This window comes from Pantherophis guttatus, chromosome 2 (genome assembly GCF_059756535.1).
Source record: "Pantherophis guttatus breed Tessera chromosome 2, ASM5975653v1, whole genome shotgun sequence".
Lineage (NCBI taxonomy): Eukaryota > Metazoa > Chordata > Lepidosauria > Squamata > Colubridae > Pantherophis > Pantherophis guttatus.
Window position 1 is genome coordinate 260360603 of NC_142064.1, and position 23477 is coordinate 260384079.

At 42.7% G+C, this 23477-nt stretch overlaps 1 protein-coding gene across 1 annotated transcript; it reads left to right on the forward strand.

The window, feature by feature from the left end:
• Nucleotides 1-5916: 5916 nt before the first annotated feature.
• LOC148115679 (E3 ubiquitin-protein ligase TRIM39-like) lies at nt 5917-17703 on the forward strand. Its single transcript, XM_087888170.1, has 7 exons — nt 5917-7063; nt 7840-7935; nt 8515-8745; nt 10366-10388; nt 13311-13429; nt 14736-14768; nt 16656-17703. Exons 1-7 carry the CDS (start codon nt 6650-6652, stop codon nt 17126-17128), a joined length of 1389 nt encoding a protein of 462 aa, XP_087744296.1. The 5' UTR covers nt 5917-6649; the 3' UTR covers nt 17129-17703.
• The last annotated feature ends 5774 nt before the right edge of the window (nt 17704-23477 follow it).

Consider the following 23477-nt stretch of genomic DNA (forward strand, 5'->3'; position numbering starts at 1 on the left):
AAAAATACAACAGAACTTAAAAAGCATTTGAAAGAATTTTTTGAAATAAATTTGAATAAAGGTACCCCAATTGAAATTGTGTGGGACGCAAGTAAAGCTTATATGAGAGGGGTACTTATCTACATGAACTCTAAACATAGACTGTTCCGACAAAAGAAAAGATCTGAACTGGAAATAGAAATAAAGAATAAAGAACAGTTACTTATTAAAAATCCAACAGATGAAAGAATACGCAGTGCTATAAAACTGTTGAAAGACCAATTTCAAATGCTTATGGCGGAACAAGTTGCAACAAACTTACAATATGCGAAGCATAACACATTCTGTAACGCTAATAAACCGGGCAGATGGTTGGCTTACACATTGAAAAAACAAAGTATACGGACTATTGATAGTATTGATATTGGAGGGAAAGAAATTTTTCAACAAAAATTAATTAAAGAAGCTTTTGTGGACTATTATACTAAATTATATGCTAAAGAGGAGGTGCAGAATGGACTTATAGAAAAATATTTAAACGATAAAAGAGTTACAAAAATTACTGATCAACAAAAGGAAAGAATGAATTATCCTATAACAGAGGAGGAGATAATAGTAGCAATTAAACAGTTAAAAACAGCCAAAGCTCCTGGCACGGATGGTTTGACCGCAGTGTATTACAAAACTTTGCAAGCTGAAATGGTGGAACAACTTAGAGACTTATTTTGCAATATTCAGCAAGGGGGTAAAATACCCCCATCATGGACAACAGCTCACATATCTTTGATACCAAAAGAACAAATCGGTCCTAAAAAACCAGAGAACTATAGACCAATATCTCTTTTGAATACAGATTATAAAATCTTTGCGAAAGTACTAGCCAACAGGTTGATGCCAGTAATTCAAAAGGTGATTCATGATGATCAAGCGGGATTTATCGAGGGCAGATACATGACGGACAATGTAAGGCAAGTAATAGATTTATTGGAATATCTTGAGAAGAATAAACAGATTCCTGCAGTGCTGGTCTTTTTGGACGCAGAGAAGGCCTTTGATAGAGTGGATTGGAATTTTCTACTAAAGACTTTAAAAAAGATGGACTTTGGGGATCAATTTATACAGGCGATTTCAGCAATTTATCAAGAGCAAAAGGCACAGATTATTATTAATGGAAGTCTGACAACAGAGTTTAAAATTGAAAAAGGAACAAGACAGGGATGTCCGTTGTCCCCACTTTTATTTATTTTAACACTAGAAGTCTTGCTAAATACAATACGGGACTCTAATATCTTGAAAGGTATAAAGATTAGGCAAGAGGATTACAGAATAAAGGCATTTGCAGATGATCTGGTTGTTACCCTATCACAACCAATGGAATCAATAATCTTGATGAAGGACATTATACAAGACTATGGTAAAGTTTCAGGTTTTAGACTGAATCCAAAAAAGACTAAAATGATAGCTAAAAACATGACACAAGATTGTAAACATGAGCTTGAAAGGAGGGCAGGTTTTGAGACTGTACCTAAGGTAAAATATCTAGGAGTTCAGGTTGCAGAATCAAACATGAAATTGTTTCAAAATAACTATGAGGTGTTGTGGCGAGAGGTGCAGAAAGATATGGAGACTTGGAAAAAACTGCAGCTGTCTCTACTTGGAAGAATAGCAGCAGTTAAGATGAATATTTTGCCAAGATTTCTTTTTTTATTTCAAATGATTCCGGTGCTTAAAAGTGATAAACAATTGAAAGTTTGGCAATCTGGAGTGAATAAGTTTGTCTGGAACGAGAAGAAGCCGAGAGTGAAATTGAAAATTATGCAAGATGTTCCAGAAAGAGGAGGTCTTAAACTTCCAAACCTACAGCTATATTATGATGCAGCAGCTTTAACTCTAACAAGTGATTGGTTTGGAAGTAAAAAGGCTGGAATATTGAATGCAGAAAGTTTTGATCTTGAATTTGGATGGCATGCTTACTTATTTTATGATGATAAAGTTGATAAAGTATTTAAAAGTCATATACTTAGAGACTCTTTGATGAGAGTTTGGAAGAAGCATCGACTCAAATGGGATTATAAAATACCGCTATGGCTGGATCTTGGTCATACTTTGTGGAATACAAATATAATGTCACTCGGGGGGGGTTTATACAAAGAGGTTCTTTTTACAGATGCGGGCAGATGGCAGCTGAAGACATTGCAGACACTGTTGGATGAAGGGATTAATTTAACTTGGTTACAATATAATCAATTACAATTGAGATGGAAAGAGGACCAAAAAACTGGTATTATGTTGCATGAGGAAGAATTGGTTAGACATATAAGAGAGAAAGGTCCAATGCATATCAAAAGGCTTTATAATGTTTTGCTAGAAAGAGACTCAGAAACTGAATTAGTTAAAGACTGTATGATTAAGTGGGCACAAAATTTTGAAGAACCAGTGATGTTGGAAACATGGGAAAAAATTTGGGTTCAGAATGTTAAATTTACACAGTCGCAGAACCTGAGGGAAAATTTCTATAAAATGTTTTATAGATGGCATTTAGATCCCAAAAAGTTGTCATGTATGTACCCTAATGTTCAGCCAAAATGTTGGAGATGTGAATGTTTGGATGCTACGTATTATCATGTTTGGTGGACCTGTAGGAAAGTTAAGGCTTTTTGGATAAAAATTTGGTGGGTCATGCAGAATGTTTTGAAGAAAAAAATTCAATTTTCTCCACAACTGTTTTTATTGGGTATAGTTAAGGGTTTTACATTGGGTGAAACAAAATTGATATTGTATATGATAACAGCAGCAAGATTGTTGATAGGTAAATACTGGAAGAATGAAGCTTTGCCCACTATCGAGGAATGGACTTTGAAGATGGCCAGTTTTGCAGAGATGGCGAAGATTTCAGCATATTTAAAAGATTGTTCACAAGAGACTTATGAATGGGAATGGAAAAGGTGGATAGAATATGTTCAAAACAAATATCAAACTAGAAAGTATCAAATAGCTTTTATTTGAAAATAATGTATTGGAAATATTTTAATGTAATGAGGTAAAGAGAAAAACTATACAGGGGAGGGAGGGGTTCAAGTTTATATATAAGTGTTATATTAAGGGTTTTTTATGAGTATGAGTATATTATAGGGAAGTCTGGGGGGTGGGGAGGCTTAGGGGGGGTTAGGGAGGTTGGGAAGTTTGGGGGGGGAGGTGGGGGGGGAAAAGGGGTGAAAATGTAATTGTAAAACTTTTGCAATAAAAAAAAAAGATAGAAAATGTGAGTCCTATGTATCTTAAACGGCTCAAGCCAAAAGTCAAAAAGAATTGTTAATAGAGTTGTACAAATGAAATACATTATTAAATACATGCATTATTTGACAGGATGCCAAATAACACTCCTCCCTCTTCCTTTGAGCCACTGTGGCTTTTATTGTGTAACTATAAAAGAAGTCAATCTAGTCCAGTGGTTAAGAAATGAAGCTAGAAGCCATGAGTTCTAATCCTCCCTTTGGTACAAGGCCTATTGAGTGACCTTGGACCAGTCCCTCTCATTCAGCCCTAGGAAGCGGGCAATGGCAAGCCACTCCTGAATCTTTACCAAGAAAAGTGGAAGGAGATTCATCCAGGTAGCCACCAGCAGCTAACAATCTGAGGCAGCCCAAAACTGGCTTCGATATTGAGATCCAGTTTGATCTAGTGGTTAAGGCACTTGGCTAGGAAGAGGAAGACTGTGAGTTGTTTTTTTTATAAAATTTGATTTATATGCCGCCCTTCTCCGGAGACTCAGGGCGACTTACAATGCATTAAGCAATAGCCTTCATACTTTTGTATATTTATACAAAGTCAGCTTATTGCCCCCACAAACTGGGTCCTCATTTTACCTACCTTGGAAAGGATGGAAAGCTGAGTCAACCTTGAGCCTGGTGGGATTTGAACTTGCAGTAATTGCAGGCAGCTGATGTTAATAACAGTTAATAACACTGCTTTAGTCTGCTGAGCCACCAGAGTTCAAGTCCTGCCTAAGCCATGTAAGCCAGTTGGTAAATTTGAACCAGTCATTCTGTCTCAGTCCAATCCACTTCACAGGTTTGCTGTGGGGAAAATAGGAGGAGGAAGATGTGTTGGATATGTTTGCCACCTTGAGTTATTTATAAAAATAATAAAGGCGAGATACAAATAAATAATGAGAGTGAAACTTAACACTGATATGGTGACTTTGATTGCTAACAGCAGCTCTCTGGAACATCTCAAAGCATCTAAACTGAAGACTGACAAGTCGTTGTTGGCAAAGGTGCATGTGAGTTATCCAAACTTACCTAATACAGGTAGTACTCAATTTACAACCACAATTGAGCCCCAAATTTTTGCTGCCAAGTGAGACGGCTATTAAGTGAGCTTTGCCCCATTTTAAGTGCATCATGAGGGGGAAGGGAAGGTAAAGGAGGAGGTTTTGACAGGAAGGAGGAGACCAAGAGAGAGAGATGGGAAGAGGCAGCAGAGAAGGGAAGTGGGGCCTCCTGGCTCATCTGGCCTCCACCCCATAGAATGAGGGGGGAAGCAATGCATGAGGATAGATGGGAAAAGGGGGAGAAAGGAGGGTTGGGAAAGGTAGGGAGAAGTGTGGGAGGAAAGAGAAAGGAGGAGGGAGGAGAAAGATGGAGAGAATCAAGGAAGGAGCAGAGGCAGCAGCAGGAGAGGCTAGCAAGCAGCAGGAAGGAGAGAGGAAGAAGGACCAACCAGACTTCTGACCACCACCCAACCGTGTGATCCGCCTGCTGAGGAGACAGCACAAGGGTCCAGCTGGAAGGACAAGATAGCAGAGTCCAGCTGAGCCGGGCAAGTGGGGGGACCAAGTGGATGGGCAGCCACATGATGGATTGTAAGAGGGCAAGGGGGACCTGGTCCCCAGAGACCCTTTCAGGGGTGACGCTACATCACCATCTTTCATGTCACAGTTGTTAAGTGAATCACTTCCGTTGTTAAGTTAGTGACACAGTTGCTAAGTGTGAATCTGACTTCCCCGTTGACTGTGCTTGTCAGAAGGTCACAAAGGTTGATCACACGACCAGGGGACCCTGCAACCGTCACAGATATGAGCCAATTGCCAAACGACTGAATGTTGATCATGTAATCGTGGGGATGCTGCAATGGTCGTAAGTGTGAAAATCTGTCATAGGGCACTTTTTAATGTCTATATACCTTAAAAACGAGAAATGTTAAGATGCTTGTTTATTTGACTTCACAACCTACACATGGAGAGCCACTGATCTAATGATTAAAATTAAATTAAAAACATAATTAGCAGTATTTGATGCTGCTGGCTAGCCTGGCTAGGTGGCTCAGTGGCTAAGACAGTTCGAATCCCTAGTATAGGTCTCCTGCATGAGCAGGAGGTTGGACTAGATGACCTCCACGGTCCCTTCCCACTCTGTGACTGTTACATGTAAATTGTTATAGTCCATCTCACACTTAGCCGGATGTTTAGAGTGAATTTGGCCTTTTGATCCACCTGTTGAGTCCTTCCCAAGAACAGACAGGTGTTTGTTGGTTTCAAAGGTATCATTGTAGGATGTAAGCTCTTCCAAGTAATGCAACTATCATAAATACCTGCCAGTCTGAAAGCACCCAAATTGTGACTACAGGGACACTGCCACAGATGTTAAGTGTGAAAATGGTTTTAAGCCTTTTTTGTCCCTCAGAGCCGTTTGTACCTGGTTGCTAACAAATAGTCATAAATTGAAGGTTACTTGTAACTCCTTTCGTCCTTATTAAATTTTATTGCGTTCCATTTAATCCATCAAGATCACTTTCAATGTTATATAAAGCTTCTAATTGATTACGGAGTGGGCGGAAATATAGGGGAAAGTCTGAGGGAAAGCTGAGGAAAGGGGAGGGGGAGGAGGAAGGGGAAAGAGATGGAGAGAAAGGGAGGCAGGCAGGGGAATCAAAGGAGGAGCAGAGACAGGAGGGAGAGAGAGAGGGAGAAGGGCCGACTGGCCATCTGATCACCCCCACCACTGCCTGATCCGCCTGCTGAGAGGAGACTCCAGAAGGGACCGGCGGGAAGGAGAAGACAGCAGAGTCCAGCCGAGCAGGGCAAGTGGAGGGCCTGAGCAAAGGGACCAGAGTGGAGTGACAGCCACAAGGAACGGACAGTGGCCCTTTCGGGTGTTGAAGTCAATCAATCAACCAATCAGAATATAGACCCTATATATACCATTTGAAACCCTCCAGTCATAAAGGGGCCGTGATTCCCCACCTCTCCATTAGCAGAATGTGTGGATCAATAATTGATCGGGGGGGGAGGGGATCCCATGAATGTTGGCTTCTCCCCAATATTTTAAACTTGTTTACTCTCTTTAACAGGATCAATTGTAATTGATCGGGGTTCGTCCCAGGGATGTTTGCTTCTCTCCACAGTTTTTGAAACAATTTTCCCTTTAACGAGCTGGTTGGGCTGAGAATAACTGATCGGCGCTCCGTCCCTTGAATTTTTCCTCCTCCCCAGTTTGTTCCTTTTAAAATACTCTCCTTCTTCTTTAAGAAGCCAGCGAAGATGCCCGCAAGAGCAGCAACAATTCATTTCGGTTTCCCGTCTGGGCAGAGCCCAAAGGCGGTCACCTGATTCGGAGGAAAAGAAGCAAAACTTAACTTTCTCTTTCCTTTCCCGGCGGAGGAGGCGGCGATGGCGGCCGAATCGCCCTTGCAGGATTTGGTGGGAGAAGCCACCTGCTCCATCTGCCTGGACTTTTTCCAGGACCCCCTGCTCATCCCCCAGTGCGGCCACAACTTCTGCCGGGGCTGCCTGACCCGCAGTTGGGGGACGTCGGAATCGGAGGCTTCCTGCCCCCAATGCAGGCAGACCTTCGCGCCCCGCAGCCTCCTCCCCAACAGGCAGCTGGCGCGGGTGGCTGAAGTGGCCAGGCGATGCGGAGGTCCTTGGGGCGAGGAAGGAAGGAGCTTCTGCCCGAAGCACCGGGAGCCCCTCAAGCTCTTTTGTAAGGACCACCAGACCCTCATCTGCTTGGTCTGCGACCGATCCAGAGACCACTGGGGCCACTCGGTGATCCCTGCGGAAGAGGCTTTCCAGGAATACCAGGTAGGAGTCAGCCAGGAGGAATCGCTTTGGAGGGGCATCCAGTGCCAGCCCTCTCAGTCTTTTTACCCCTTTACTTGCTTCCTCCTGGTTTATCCCACCCCTTATCTCCCGGCCTGCAATGTTGAAAAAACAGTTTGGCATCCCTGTTGTCACTGATCAAAATTCAGATGCTTGTCAATTGTATTGTGTTGTCCTGGGCTCTTGTGTTCACCCTTTGCCACCTTCTGATAAGCAAAGTCAATGGGAAAGCCAGATTCGCTTAACAGCTGTGTGACTAACCTGACAACGGCAGTGATTCACTTAACAACATTTGGAAGAAAGGTTGTAAAATGAGACAAAACTTCACTTAACTGTCTTGCTTAGCAACAGAAATTGCCTGTAGGAAGAAATAGGCTCCCTTCACCAGCTCCCTTTCCACATTTGCTCTAGAGCGAAATTGTCATGGAGTCCAAATCTTGAGTGCAGAGGCCAAAAACCACTCCTGCTGGATCAGCCCAAACTTTCATTTCTCAGTGATGCTTCTGGGATGATTGCAACCAGGAGACTCAGGCAGCTCACTTTAATGCCCTTGCAGGGAGTCCTTGGCAATGAAAAAAGTGACAGAATGTTTTTTACCCTTGTGATCATTGCAGGCATTCCATGGTCACAGGATCAAAATTTGGACGTTTGCCAACTGTCATGTATTTATGATGATTGAATATACTGGGTCTTCTAACTGGGTCTTCCCTCCGATGTAATTCTTTACAGAAAAGAAACTCAAAACTTATATTTTTCAGATCAAGGTGGAGGATTGCCTGAAGGCTCAGAAGGAGCAGAAAGAAAACATAGCGACATACAAAGGAGACACAGAGCAAACTGTGCAGGAGATGCTTGTAAGTATTGATCCAATGGTGAGGAGCTTCTGAGCTAATAGGAAGGAGAAGCTCATCCGCCATCTTTGATAATAGGCAGCCTGTTTGTAAGTACAAGTTCTGACTGAAATTAATTCAAAGTTAAAGACTGTGTGAGGCACAGAAGTTGTTCTTAACCTGGGGACTGAGATGTCACCATTGGCTGAATGAGTCTCAGTTGGGTTAAGTGCCCCTATCCCATGAGCTGTGTTTTATGCAATAGGTTTGGCTTGCTTAATAAATTAAGGCAAATCGTATTTCATCACTGAAAAAATTGTGAACACAAACATTTTTCTGTCTACATTTTTGAAATCCCTGATTGCTAAGAAAATTTTCATGACAGATCATTTAAACTGGAGCCTTTTTTTTTTCTTTTTAGAAACTTCCCCCTTGTGTTTTTTAATGTCAAAAGGATTTTTTTCTTCCTAGGAAATTCTCCCACTTCACTTTTGGATTCTTCAAGGAATCCATTTAATTATCATGACAAAATTAAAATTATTAAATAAAATAATTAAAATAAAATAAAATTATGCCATTTGCTTTTTCTCTTTATTGTTCTAGGATCGCATCGACAAAGTGAAAAAAGGTATAATGGCTGAATTCAGAGAGCTACAACTCTGGTTAGAAGGACAGGAGAAGCTCCTATTGACTAAAATGGAAGAAACGGAGAAGGATATTATGGCAAGAAAAGAGAAGGGTTTGGCCAAGCACATGGAGGAACTGGGCTCTCTTGACCATCTCATCCAGGAGATAGAAGAGAAGCTTCAGCAGCCAGCCAGCAAACTCTTACAGGTCAGGTTGTATCATAGAGATCATAGAATCCTAGGGCTGGAAGGGACCTTGGAGGTCTTCTCTGCAGAAGGCAGAGTCCTTATTCCATCCAGAAGAAATCTATTATTGGAAGCCTCCAGTGATGGATCACCCAGAACTCTGGGAGGGAAGCTGTTCCACTGATAAATACTTCTCACTGTCAGGAAACTCTTCTGTATTTTAGGTTGGATCTCTTTGTGATGAGTTTTCACCCCGTGCCTCTTGTCCTGCCTTCAGGTGCTACGGAGACTAAATCGATGCCCTTTTCTCTATGACAGCCTTCCAAGTATTGGAAGATGGTGGTAGGGTCTCCCCTAAGCCTTCTCTTTGTTAGGCTGAGCCTACCGTGTTCCCTTTGCCATTCATTGTACAGTTTGGCCTCCAGAGCCCTTATCACCTTTATTGCTCCTCTCTGTCTCAGCATTTTTTTGGTATCATGGTGTACCAATGATGAAATGGAATAGCCTGCTTTAGCCCCTCCACAGAATACTCTTTTTGACTCTTTCCTTCCCCCTCCCCAGAAATTTAATTGAAATTGTAATAGTGAAAAGTACAAATGGAAATAAAGAAAATAGGGAAACGGAGAAAGATAAGAATGGGAAAGAAGTGTCAGATAAAGGGAAAACAAAACATTTTCAGCACAGTAAAATACAAAATAAAATTACAGCCTCAAGTTATTTTTTTATATTTACTTATTATTAGCCATGTGTATAAAAACCGATTAGTCTTATAAGAAAAATCAAGTATCAAGAGTTCTTTTTTTTTTCTATCTGAAGCAGAAAGTTTAGAAGCAGCTTCCAAGTAGAAGGAATGGGTCAGATCTAATTAAAGCAGTCAATTTTGTCATTTTTTCTAGCTCCATCATTTTTTCCATCCATTCTTCTCTTGTGGAGGTTGATATACCTTCCCATGTCTACATGTAGGATTCTGGCTGCATTTGACTCTATGGAAAGGAACAGTCACCAAATGAGCTATTTAGTCAAGGAGTAACTGTATTGGCTTAAATTAGGGATACATAATTTGATACAGAAAAAGCAGGCCATGCAAAAAGCAGGAATTCAAAGTACTGGACACTGTCTCTATATTCTTCACAATTTGAGGTTCCTGTCCCCTATTAGAGGATGTAGTGGTGGGTGTTCTTTGTAGAGTCTCCCCCTCCCCTTAATCTCCAGGCAAGGAAAAACCCAACACTGATGACTTTCTACAAAGTATTATAACCACCTGGATTTTCCAAAGTGCCTTCATTCTGGAAGCTTAAATGCAGGGCATTTTTTTATTCTATTGATGCACTGTTTTGTTTTTCAAATGGTCTTTTCTTTTTGCTGTTATGTTTTATATATATATTCTGTAATTGTGTTGAATTCAACTGGGGTATAATTTTTCTCAGGCAAAAAAGTAAAAACAATACCTCTCCAAAAGAGGTTGAACAGCTGAGGAAAAAAGAGCAATGGGATTTTTTTTCTTTAAAAAAATGGAAGTACTTTATATGTCTGTTAGTGTCTAGTTGTCCAGAGGTTTCACTCATTTGTTTTGTAAATGTAAGAATTTAATTTTCTGCCTAGGAAATGGCTCCTTTCAATGCGTTGTCTCTCTCTTTTTTAGGACATTGGAAGCATCTTGAAGAAGTAAGTAAATCCACCCTTTTCTTTACAGTCTCAGAGATCAGCAGCTCCTCCAACAGTTTTCCTATTTTGGAAAGGTCTTTCTGTATTTCACAGTATTTTAATGTAAAGACAATGTACTGTATTTCAGGGCTTTTTAGACATTTCCTCAGACAACCTCAACACAATATAATTAGCAATATTTGATATGATCAATTATTGTTGGTTGCATAGTCAGCCAGACGTTTAGACTGAATTTGGCCATTTTATCTGCCTATTGAGTCCTTCCCAAGAAGAGACAGATGTTTGATGGTTTTGAAGGTATCATTGTAGGATGTAAGCTGTTCCAAGTAATGCAACTATCATAAATACATGCCAGTTGCCAAGCACCAGAATAGTTATTACAGGGACACTGTGACAGATGTTAAGTGTGAAAATGGTTGTGAGTCAGTTTTTTGAGAGCCGTTGTAACTGGTTGCTAACAAATAGTCATCAATTTCCTTAGACAACCTCAACAGGACATAATTAGCAGTATTTGATATGGTGAATTGTTATAGTCCGTCACACACTCAACCAGACGTTTAGATTTAATTTGGCATTTTTTTCCACCTATTGAGTCCTTTCTAAGAAGAGACAGATGTTTGATGGTTTTAAAGGTATTGTAGGATGTAAGCTATTCCAAGTAATGCAACTGTCATAAATACATGCCAGTTGCCAAGCACCTGAATTGTGATTACAGGGACATTGTGACAGATGTTATCTGCAATTTCATTGCATTACCTTTAAATTTAAGTTTACTTTGGTGTCATTGCACCTCGTACAACGAAATTAAATGCCATCTTCAGTGTACATCTATTATTACTAATAATAATAATAAAACAAAAACACATATCCTTCACATTCTACACAATTAAATTGAAAACCTGTGATACTGCATTAGTATTGCACTATACAGTAGAATTCAACATAGTTACCGCTCTGGGATAGAAGCTGTTTTTCAGCCTATTTGTCCTTGTTTTTATTTACCGTCTGCCAGATGGCAATAGTTCAAAAAAGGGGTGCCCAGGATGAGATGGATCTTTAAGAACGTTTTGAACTTTCTTAAGACAGCGGGAGCTCTAAAGCTCTTCCAAGGAGGGGAGGGGTCAACCAATGATCCTCTGGGCAATGATGTTAACCCTCTGGAGCACTGTCCTATGTGCCACGGTGCAATTGGCAAACCATACACAGGTGCAGTAAGTTAAGATACTCTCTATAGTGCAGCAGTAGAAGGTCACCTGCAGTTTTTCATTCGGTTGTTTTTTCCTGAGTAGTCTCAAGTAGTATAATCTCTGCTGGGCCCTTTTGACCAGTGCTGCAGTGTGAGCACCCCAGGTCAGATCCTCTTTTATGATAACACCCAAAAACCTAAAACTGGCCACTTGCTCCACCTGGTCTCCATTGATAAGCGAGGGCTGGATATCTGATCTATTCCTTCTGTAGTCCACTATAAACTCCTTGGTCTTATTGGTGGCAAGGACCAAATTATTGTCTCCACACAGTGAAAGCAACTGGTCCACTTCATCTCGATAGGCAGACTCATCCTGCCCCCTGGAGATGAGTCCTACCATTGTTCTATCATCTGCAAATTTAATAATAGTATTAGTGGCGTGAGTGAGAATGCAGTCATGTACGTAAAGAGTATAGAGTAAGGGACTCAACACACAACCCTGTGGTTTACCAGTGTTAAGAATAAGGGCGGAGGAAGTGTGATTACCTAATCTGACCCTCTTGAGAGCGGCCAGACAGGAAATCCATAATCCAAAGGTAGATTGAATGAGAAAGTCCAAGGTCCTTAAGTTTAGATAGACTCTAGTCTATGTGGAAGAATTGTGTTAAATGCAGAACTAAAATCCATCAAGATCAGTTTGAATGTTATATCCATCATCTAATTACCTACGTCACCCATAGTAGTCATGTGTCATCAGTCATTTGGTAAGATACAATCCATTGTTTTGGCCAAGAGATTCACAAGAATTTTCAAGAGTAGGGAGCCCCAAAACTGAAACTTATTGGCCTTTACTAGATCTCTCCTGGAACTTTATGAAGGTGGATGAGTGCAGTTCTGGATCAGGATCCACTGAGTCGCACATGGTGCCCATATTTGAATAGCTAGCCAGAGAAATGAATGAAGCCATGGAAACAGGGCCCTTCTCAGTCAATAGGAGTGCTGATTTCCCACCAGCTTACCTGGTACTTAGGATCCGAGGACAGGGCAACACAAGAAAATGACAATCAATGACTTAATAGCTGTCCATCAACACCCCACTTAACAACTAAAAGCCACACACAACCAGGCACCACATAAATACAATGCGTAGAACAGCCCAGTGCACACATTCTGGAGAGAGAGAGACGTTCCCTGAGGATGGGCTCCAGCACGAGTCTGAAAGCTCAGAAGTCAAAACCGCCAGTGACCACCTCAGATTGGATCCTGTAGCTAGCCAATCCTCAAGCACCATCTGATGGTTTAGAAAGCTTCTATTGGCAGGTTGATAACGGTTGCAGGAACTGGGCATGGCTAGTCTAGTGAAGAGAAGGACCAGGGGAGACATGATAGCAACAGTGTTCCAATATTTGAGGGTCTGTCACAGAGAGAAGGGGGTCAATCTGTTTCCCAAAGCACCTGAAGGCCAGACAAGGAACAATGGATGGAAACTGACCAAGGAGAGTTTCAACCTAGAAATAAGGAGAAATTTTCTGACTGAGGAGAATGAACCACTGGAAGAGCTTTGCCTTCAGACGTTGTGGGAGCTTCATCACTGGAAGCTTTCAAGAAGAGGCCGGACTGCCATCTGTCAGAAACAGTGTGGGGTCTCCTGCTTGGGGGTTGGTGATGTGTGTGTTGGACTAGATGACCTACAAGGTCCCTTCCAACACTGTTGTTCTGCTATTTTGTCTTGCCAGGTACCAGGCTAAGGAAACATATGAGAATCCAGTGGATTTACTTCTAGAGCCAAAGAGGACAATCTGGGATTACAGTGATATCCCTGCACTTCTGAAAAGTGCCATGAAAAAACTGAGAGGTAAAAAACAGCCGCTGGGGTTTTAAGCTAGATGACATTTTGAGCATCCAAGAGGGATTCTGGGTCAGTGTCACATGGATCAAACAGGGATCGATTTTAGGATCAGTGTCTCAGTTAGCATTGTAAATGGAGACTACCTGTAGTCTTCGTAGCCCAAATCAGTGGTGGGTTCCTACCGGTTCGCTCTGGATCTTGCAAACTGGTAGTAGTGGTGGTGGGAGGCTCCGCCCATCCACCTGGACATCATCACAGACACTCTGCGCAAGCACCCACATTGTGAACCGGTAGCGAAGGTAAGTGGAGCCCACCCCTGGCCCAAATCCATATGCCCTGATCACTGGGGAAGCAGAATAAGTTTCCACTAAGTATAATGGAATACATACAGGTAGTTCTTGACTCCGTTGAGCTGAAAATTTCTATGGCTAAGCAAGGCAGTTGTTAAGTGAGAAGTGCCCCATTTTACGAACTTTTTTGCCACAGTTATTCAGAAAATGACGGCACTTAAGTGAATCGTGGTGGATAAATGAATCTGGATTCATGCATTGATTTTGCGTGTCAGAAGCTCCCCAGGAAGGTTGAAGAGGACAATCCCAGAATCATGGGATGCTGCAACCATCGTAAATACAAGCTGGTTCCCAAGTGCCCAAATTTTGATCACGGGACAGGGGAGGCTGCAACCGTCATAAGTGTGAGAACCGATCATAAAGCTCCTTTGTCAGTGCTGCTATAACGTCACTAAAAAAATAGTTGTAAATTGAGGACTACCTGTATATGGAATTTATTTATTTATTTTTATTATTTATTAGTCCAATTTATATGCCGTCCTTCTCCGTAGACTCAGGGCGGCTTACAATGCATTATAGCAATAGCCTGCATACTTTTTTGAATATACTTGCTTATTAGGGCTTTCGCCCCTCCCCCCCGCCGCGGTGTTGTTCTATACAAAGTTGGCTTATTGCCCCCACAATCCGGGTCCTCAATTTACCTACCTCGAAAGGATGGAAGGCTGAGTCAACCTTGAGCCTGGTGAGATTTGAACTTGCACTAATTGTAGGCAGCTGGCAGCTAAGTGCTAGCACTTAATAGCACTTTAGTCCACTGCACCACTGAGGTGCATATATAGTAGAATATATTTATACCTGAGGGAATATATATAGCCACCAATGACATTCTGGCTTGTAGCTTTCCCCTATTCCTTATTTCCTGATCTGAGTCCAAGGAAAGCAAACCAGGGAATCTGAGGGAGGCCCTTCTGTTGCTCCAATTCCAGGGATGAGATGCTGAATTCCTCCCTTTTCTTCCCCAGATACTCTGGAAAGTGGACTTCAACTACAGGAAGGTAAATATGAGTTATAGGAATTGGATTTCCTTGCTATTTTAAGCTCTGATGCAGTAACGTGAAGAGAAACATAATAGATCAAAAAGAAAAATATAGGATTAATTACTATAGAAGACTATGATGATCCAGTAAACTTAAATGATTATATGATTTATGAACTATTACTTGCCATTTATATGTCCAATATTAGCTAATGCAGTGGAGAAAAATTCCTTGTGTGTCTGATCACATTTGGCCAAATCAAGCGGTTGTTCTGTTCTGTTCTGTTCTACTCCTCTACTCCTACTCCGCTCCGTTCCGTTCTATACATACCATATTTTTTGGAATGTAAGACGAACCTTCCCCCCCCAAAAGAGGCTGAAAATTTGGGTGCATCTTATACTCCGTATGTAGCTTTTTGGAAGCTTTTTTCAGCCCCACCGAGGCACTAATGAAGCACTAGCAAGCAATCTTCCCAGCTTTGCCTGCTCCCTCAACTCCCTGAGTGAAGCAGTCTCCCTGCTTTGCTCCGACTCTCAGCTGTTCTTTAGAAGCTTTTTTCTGCCCTAACCAGGTACCAGCCGAGTGAAGCTTTGCCTGCTTTTCTCATTGCTGCTTCCTCTCAGCTGTGCCTTAGAAGCTGTTTTTTATCCCCAAGCAGGGGATAAAAAACCAGCAAACTAATATGCTGAAGCTGACCAGACTAAGGACGATAGCCAGATGAATACCTGGTAGGCAGATTTTTTTCCTATTTTCCTCCCCAAAAACTAAGCGGTGTCTTATACTCTGGTGCGTCTTATACTCTGAAAAATACGGTAATCTAAAAAACTGAAGCCAATCTTGGTGTAGAATGAAATACCTGGACAAATGGGAAAGTATGGAGTGGGATTGAAAGGAATCTTGAATTCCTACCAAGCTAATAACATCCTCTTGATTTTACTGCCTGACTATAAGTTGGTGAGAGACCAGGTCTTTGGGAGCAGAGAAATTAGGTCCTTTGGGTCAAAGCAAATAGCAAAGTTGGAGCATCAGGGTTGCCTCCACTCTGTGGGCCACCAGACTGGTGAAAGCAGAGGTTTCCTGTATAAGATCCTCCCCTTTTGTACATCCCTGTGATACCCTGATGCTCGTAGAGAAAAAGACGGAGCCTCCTCACATCCCATCATGTGTCCTAAGTTACCTCTGGGGGATCCTTCTGACTTTTACCAGTTCAGAATTGAAACATGGCAGCCTCTTGCTCTGCCTGATCTTCTGGAAGAGGTGGAAACGCTATGAAGTGTTTGAAGGACTTGGCCATTGTGAGAATTGTGGACTTCAGTTCCCAGAATTCCCCATCCAGGATGGCGAAGCTGGACGGTAATCAGCAGAGTGGCGGCCACATGGGAGACTAGAGACTAGAGGAATTGACCAGTGGAGCCAAGAGACGAAGAGCTGAGGGGAGGAGCCAAAAGCTGCACAGGTAGTCAAGGTATCCTGAAGGTGTGCAGCTTAGTGGCAGATGGAGGGGAAGCAGATGGACTGGAAGATGGCGAAGGCAACCTAAGTGAATGGAAGGAGAAGGCCAGAGGAGCGCTGAACAGGCCGGCAGTTAACAGAGGATGGGACTCAGAGTGTGGGAGAGCCCGAGTGCTTGGAGTAAAGGGAGCAGAGGGACCTGGACAATAGCAGCCCCATCAGCCATTGGAATTCTGTTAGTTGAAGTCTACAAGTCTTACAGTTGCCAAAGTTGGAGGACTCTTGACCAGGCAATGGTTAGGTGTTGTTTAAAAGAACAATGAGTCTTCCAGTCTTGGGGGGGGGGGTTGAACTCCATTCACACAAGAGGGTTAAACTCTTGGGGGTGAAGACACAAACCAGGCCTGCAGCTGAAGCTCTTGTTTTTTTCCTTCCTTCTCTTCCCCCTTACAGAGAATGTAACTCTGGATCCAGACACTGCCCATCTTGATTGCCTTGAAATCTCTGAAGATCGGAAAAGTGTCAAAGTAGTTAAAGGAAAATATGCTTTTGTCCATGGCTGTCAGAAGTTCTCAACAGGGAAACATTTCTGGGAAGTTATTGTAGGAGGTACAGGAATATGGGATGTAGGGGTTGCCAATAAGCCAGTGAACTTAACAAATCTTGCTGGGGAGACCAGGCGCTGGGTGTTTTGGAAATGCCAAGGGAAATACTGGGCCGCATCTCCGTCAAAATTCTATGACCTGGTCCTGACTGAGGAGCCCACGAGGATCCGCATCTCTCTCAACTGCGAAGGGGGACAAGTGAGCTTTTTTGATGCCAGGACAGCAACTCTGCTCCATACATTCTCAGACGCTTCCTTGGTTGGAGAGAACCTTCTGCCCTATTTCTATTTGGGTGAGGACACCTGCATGACACTCCCCTAAAAGAAGGGACATCCATAAAGAAATCTCCCTACCACCAGCCTACATTGAGGCCACCAGCTGGAATCAGTTGCCCCCGGAGATAAGGAGAATCCATGATCTCAATGCCTTCCGTCGTTCCCTGAAAACCCATCTTTTTCAGCAAGCCGGGTTGGCTTAAGAAGAAATGTTTAAATTCTTTTAATTAGTCTGTGATTTTTTAACTTTCGGGCCAAAATTTATATATATATTTAAATGTTTTAATATTTGTATTCTATGTTTTTTATCTTGGCTGTACACCGCCCTGAGTCCTCAGGGAGAAGGGCGGTATATAAATTGGAAATTAAATTAAATTAAATTAAATTTGCCAAGCAGGGATCTCCGAAAGCCTTTAAAGTAGAGATTCCTTAGCTTTTTGCTACTTCAGCTTCCTTTATTGTTCTATGCCACCCTGGTCAGTCAATCAGTCATTATAAAGGAATAACCTGATCAGCATTTCTATTTGTCTGGATAAAAAAAAAATGAAGTGTCCTAGGATCTTTATTGGCTTTAGCATCATGTGTTCAGGTGTATCAGTATTAAAGATACCTTACAGCTAAGCCTGTCAATCATGATTTTATATGTCTGTCACAGCACTTCATCCCATTTATGGATCATGCTTGTTTGTTTCATGTTAGTTGCAATCAATGATTGTGTAGGTATCCATAACTCAGTATATTCTATAATCATCCCCTTCTTTTTTTCTTTCCTTCCCCCTTTTTTCCTCCCGTTTCCTTTTAACACATAATTGTCATAATCCAACGAACCCTAGCAGGGCTTCAGCAAGTATTACACTCGATATAAGCTTTATAGCCTCACAGGTATAGGAGGAGGAAGATGCATTGGATATGTTTGCCACCTTGAGTTATTTGTAAAAATAATAACGGCGAGATAAAAATAAATAAGGGGTGAGAAAATTAACTGATATGCTGACTTTGAATGCTGACAGCAGATCTCTGGAACCCCTCAAAGCATCTAAAGAACTGAAGATTGACAAGCTGCTGTTGGCAAAGGAGCAAATGAGGAATCCTAATGAACATACCTAATACAGGTAGTCCTGGACCTACAATTGAGCCCCAAATTTCTGCTCCCAAGTGAGACAGCTGTTAAGTGAGCTTTGCCCCATTTTAACTCTCACGGGGGAAGAAGGGAATGAAAAGGAGGAGGTTTTGGCAGGAAAAAGGAGGGGAGCAGTGGATAGAGAGAGAGGGCGAGAGGGATAGGTGGGTCTCTTTGGGGGCAAACCTGAGGGAGAAGGGAGAGAAGGGAAGTAGGGCCTCCACTTAATAATAATAATAATAATAATAATAATAATAATAATAATAATAATAATAATAAATGAGAAATGTTAAAATGCTTATTATTGGACTTCACATATGTCAAATTGAGAGCCACTGATCTAGCCCAACAAACTATCGAAAGGGATGGGGATTACGGCCAGGGTGTCCCAAGGCATGTCAACAAACTCAAGATGGCAGCCAGCTCCGCCTTTTCCCTATATGTAAATAAGGGGTGGGGCTTCCCTCCCTTAGGTCTTTGTTGACTCCCTCTAGGGTTGTTTCTGCATTGCATCTCCCCACTTCTGGGGAATATTTAACAGAGATTTACATGCGAATGTTCTGTAAATTAGGTCCCAGCCCTAAACCTGTTTAGTAGTAGTACTGTAGTTGCTGTCATATTCAAGCTTCCTTCCTTCCTTCCTTCCTTCCTTCCTTCCTTCCTTCCTTCCTTCCTTCCTTCCTTCCTTCCTTCCTTCCTTCCTTCCTTCCTTCCTTCCAAAGGTCTTCACCTGGTGCCAAACTGAGGCCACTGTGGCTGCCAATTAAGGGACTCTGGGGAGGGCATTCCATAAACGAGGTGCCACCAACAAAAAGGCAAGATAAAGGAGGGGGCTTGGGACTCTGTATGTCCCCTCAAAGACCCTATTGGGATTAAAGAAGCCTCCCCAAAAAGCCCTTGAACAAAGGGCAAAGGTGTATAAGATGTTCTCCACCCACCAGATCCCCCCACCTCTCCCCATGGGTCCCCCTGTCCTAAATTGGCCTGAGACTCCTAATGCCTCTTTCTATCCACCTTTTGCCTTAAGAGGCACCTCATTGGTCAAACGTGAAGATTTCCAGTCAGCAAATGATCCTATCCCACATTCTACATATTCCATATTCTACATCTACAAGATAGTCTTCTCTGTCTCCCTTCCACAGAGTGATCCAGGCTGCCTCCTCGGGTTGACTTTTGCCCAATTTTCCAGCTTTTCCTGATCTGTTTCCTGATTGGATGGCTGGGAAGGGGGCAGTCCAGGCAGTTCTTTCTCTGCAGGAGATTCCTATTAAAAGTGACTGAAAAGAGTTTAATTTCCCCTTTATCTCTGAGACATCCCATCAATTGCAGCATTAGTTTTGGGCTTTTATCAAGGCCTTCTTACTGTCTCTTTCAGTCCTGGTTTACTCCCTCTGGTCCCATAAATGTTTCCTTCTTCCTATTTTAAAAAAAAAAAAGCATTTTCCCCTTTAACAAGCTGGTTGGATCAATAATAATTGTTTGGCAATCTGTACAATGGATGTTTCTTTCTCCCCAGGATTTTTCAAAATCTTTCCCTTTAGCAATTGGGGGTTGGGGGGAACCGATGGCCTTTTTATAATTTGCAGACTTCAACTCCAAAAACTCCTGAGCCAGCTGGCTCACAAATTCTGGAAGTCAATCAATCAATCAATCAATCAATCAGAATAGAACTGGAAGGGGGCCTTGGAGGTCTTCTAGTCTAGCCCCCTGCTCAAACGCTTCTCCTCTTCTCCTCCTGCACATTCTTCTATCCCGGTTGCCGCTGTCTCAGGCCAGCCGCCATGGCCGCCATTCCACCGCTACCGGCGCAGAGGGCAAGCCTCCGGCCCCAGGAACCTGCCCGTTCCTCTCGGCCATCCGAGGGGTCCCTCTCTATCCCCCTGTCCCTACAGGACAGGGTAGGTCCAAAGACCTACCGGCGGGGGCTTGGCAGACGGGTAGACTTGTGATCAGTCGATCCCAAGTGCTGACTGTGAATGGTGGTAGCTTTATGATAGAAGGCCAGAGAAAGGCAGGATATGCAGTGGTGACAGCATGGGAAGTTGGAGAAGTCAACCCATTACCAGTAAACATTTCTGCCCAACTGGCTGAACTGGTCACTCTAACTAGAGCCTTACAGCTGGCTGTGGGACAAACATTAATAGCAAATATACCTTTGGAGCCTTGCGTGCCCATGGAGCCTTATGGAAGGAAAGAGGATTATTAAATGCAAGAGAATCAACCGTTAAATATAGCCCACAAATTTTAAAATTATTGGAGGCTGCTTGGCAAGCAAAACAAGTAGGAGTCTTACATGTCGAGGGACATTCTAAGATTCCCCTTTACACAAAAGGAAATTGGGCTGCAGATGGAGCTGCTAAGGAAGCCTCCCTACCACACTTAGAATGAACAGCCTACCTCATTCCTATTTCTCCCTACCCACTTCTCCACTCTCTTGGACTCCCAAGGGCAGGACATGGGCCACATCAGTTGGAGGCAGGGAGAGGAAGGATGGGTGGTGGAAGGTGGAGGGCAGACCTATTCTACCAAATACACCTCAGAGGACTCATTTATAACAAATACATGCCAGCACACAATGGGGGGTCAATGGCACTGGTAGACTAAGTGACATGCTGTGTAGTAGACAAGGGTCTCTATTCTGCAGCCTCCCAAGCTGTAGCAGTTTGTCTGATCTATGCCAAAAATAATCCAAAAGTAGCCAGGCGCCCACCCCTTAGGAGTCCAACTTAAAGGCAACTACCCAGGGACAATTTGGGAAATAGACTTCACTGAATTACCTAGAAAGCAAGCTTTTGAGTATGTTGTGGGACTAGCATGGACCTTCACAGGATGGCCTGAGGCTTTTGCTTGCAGGACTAATAGAGAGCATGAAGTAGTAAACGTCCTAATGGAAGAACTCATTCCTGGGTTTGGGCTGCCAAATAGTATATCCTTTGATTGTGACCCATATTTCACAGCTAAGGTTTGTGTGAACAGTTAAAGATCGCTCGGAAGCTTTACTCAGTCTACCACCTGGCAAGTAGTCCTATGGCAGAAAAAGGTAATGATTTAAAAAAAAAAAACAGCTAGCTCACTTATGCCAGGAGGCTCACCGGTCCTCATCGCAAACTTTGCCACTCAGGTTGTTAGGGCTGCACATTGCACCTCAACAGCGAATGGGCTTGAGCCTCTTTTGAGGCCCTTTTTGGGCGACCACATCCCTCCCTAAAGGCAGAGGAGAGGTCCATCCCACTGGTGGGCGAACTGACCTTGTACCAATATGTAAGACAACTTGCTGGGGTTATGAGTTTTCTTTCCCGTTATCTGCAGGAAAATCAATACCCTGGACTAGATCATCCAGTACATCCGTTTCAGCCTACAGACTGGGTGCTTGTAAAGACATGGGGATTAACAACCTCCTTGGATCAGAAGTGGAAGGGACCGTTTCAAGTGCTTCTGACCACCCATGTGGCACTAAAAGTGGAAGGCCTGGCATCTTGGATAGATCACTTCCAGAGTGATGAAATACCCACCATCTGATTCTTGGACTGCGCAGCCTGTGACTTCCTCAGTAGAAGAACTGGGAGTTCAGTTATTGTTCTGGAAAGAAAAGCTTAACTACTGTCAGGATGAGACCATATGATTTGTTATGTAACTGTGTTCCTATCACCCACCTATATTATGCCCACTTTACCTGAAAGGAAGATTAGAAACCAGAGGGACCTTGAACAATCCGGAAAGTACCTGAAAAACTATCAACCCCTTTCTTTGTTCGGTGGGCTCTGGACCCTCAATAATGCCAGTTACAGGAGCCTTGGTGGCGCAGTGGACTAAAGTGCTGTTAAATAGCACTTATCTGCCAGCTGCCTGCAATTACTGCGAGTTTAAATCTCACCAGGCTCAAGGTTGACTCAGCCTTCCATCCTTCCGAGGTAAGTAAAATAAAGACCCAGATTGTGGGGGCAATAAGGTGACTTTGTATAAAAAAGAACACCGCTTAGGATGGGCCAAAAGCCCTACTAAGCAGGTATATACAAAAGTATGAAAGCTACTGCTTAAGGCATTGTAAACCGCCCTGAGTCTCCGGAGAAGGGCGGCATATAAATTGACCTAATAAATGAATGAATGAATGAATGAATGAATGAATGAATGAATGAATGTATCGTATATAGGCAGTGGAGGAAATCCTAGCTAATGAGACTGGGGAGTTTCTTTATTGCTGCAGCAGAAGATCAAGAAGCCATTCAGAGATATATCTAGATATATGGCATCCAAAGGAAGTGTCTGTGCCCTACTTGGACAACAATGCTGTGTGCAGATTCTGGACAAATCGGAGGAATTCCACAGCTGAACTACACACATCACAAAGATAGCTGCAACTCCTCCCCCCACCCCCCATGGACGAATGGAAAGGCTGGTGGCATTGACTGACAGGATGGTTGCCTGATTCCAAATGGTTAAGAACCGGATATTGATGTTGGGTGAATCTTGGAAAATTAAATCGTTTTCAGATTCAAAGGGGGGGGGATGGGATGATGGGCTGTCTGCTAAAATAAAACCAGGTCATGACACACACTTGAAAGTAAGCCAGGAAGCCTGTAATTGTGGAGTCTGTCTGGCAAGAACAAAGGCTGCTTATTCACAGGAAATATGCATGTGTAAAGCTTGTAACAATTCTGGGTAGTTAGAAAGCTTATACAAGTAACTAGAGTTAGGCAAATTACAGACCTCAGCTAAAAGTTAGGAATAGAGATGGCCTGCAGCAAATCAAAGGGGTATTAGATAACTCCTGGGGCATTCATTAGCCAAGGTTTAGGAATAGGGACAGCTAGAGACCAATAAAACAAATTGTAAAATTATTAGTAAAATGTTTATTAGATGATATTTCTTACTATCCTGCCTTGTCCCGCCTTCTTCTTTAGTGAAAATGTATAAAGCTTTCTTCATCCTTTGTTCTGGGCTCTCTTGGCATTTTGGCCAGGAGACCTTTTCCTTGGGGTATCCCAATAAAAAGCAATCAAAACCTGCATCTCGTGTCTGGCATCCTTCATTGGCCTCAGCACCAGGCTCAGACCCCAATTGGGGACAACAATTAGTTAGGAACAGAATTGTTACCTAAGAGTGTCCATTAGTGTAAGAAAAAGGTTGCTACAGCAAGATATACAGAAATGTTTTCAGTGATTTTACTAGTTAGAATACAGACTTTAAAAAATTAGATAGGATTTTGCTATACAGTACTTTCCTTTAACACACTAGATGATAAAATTTTAAACTTCCTAGGTTGAAGGTTTTCCTG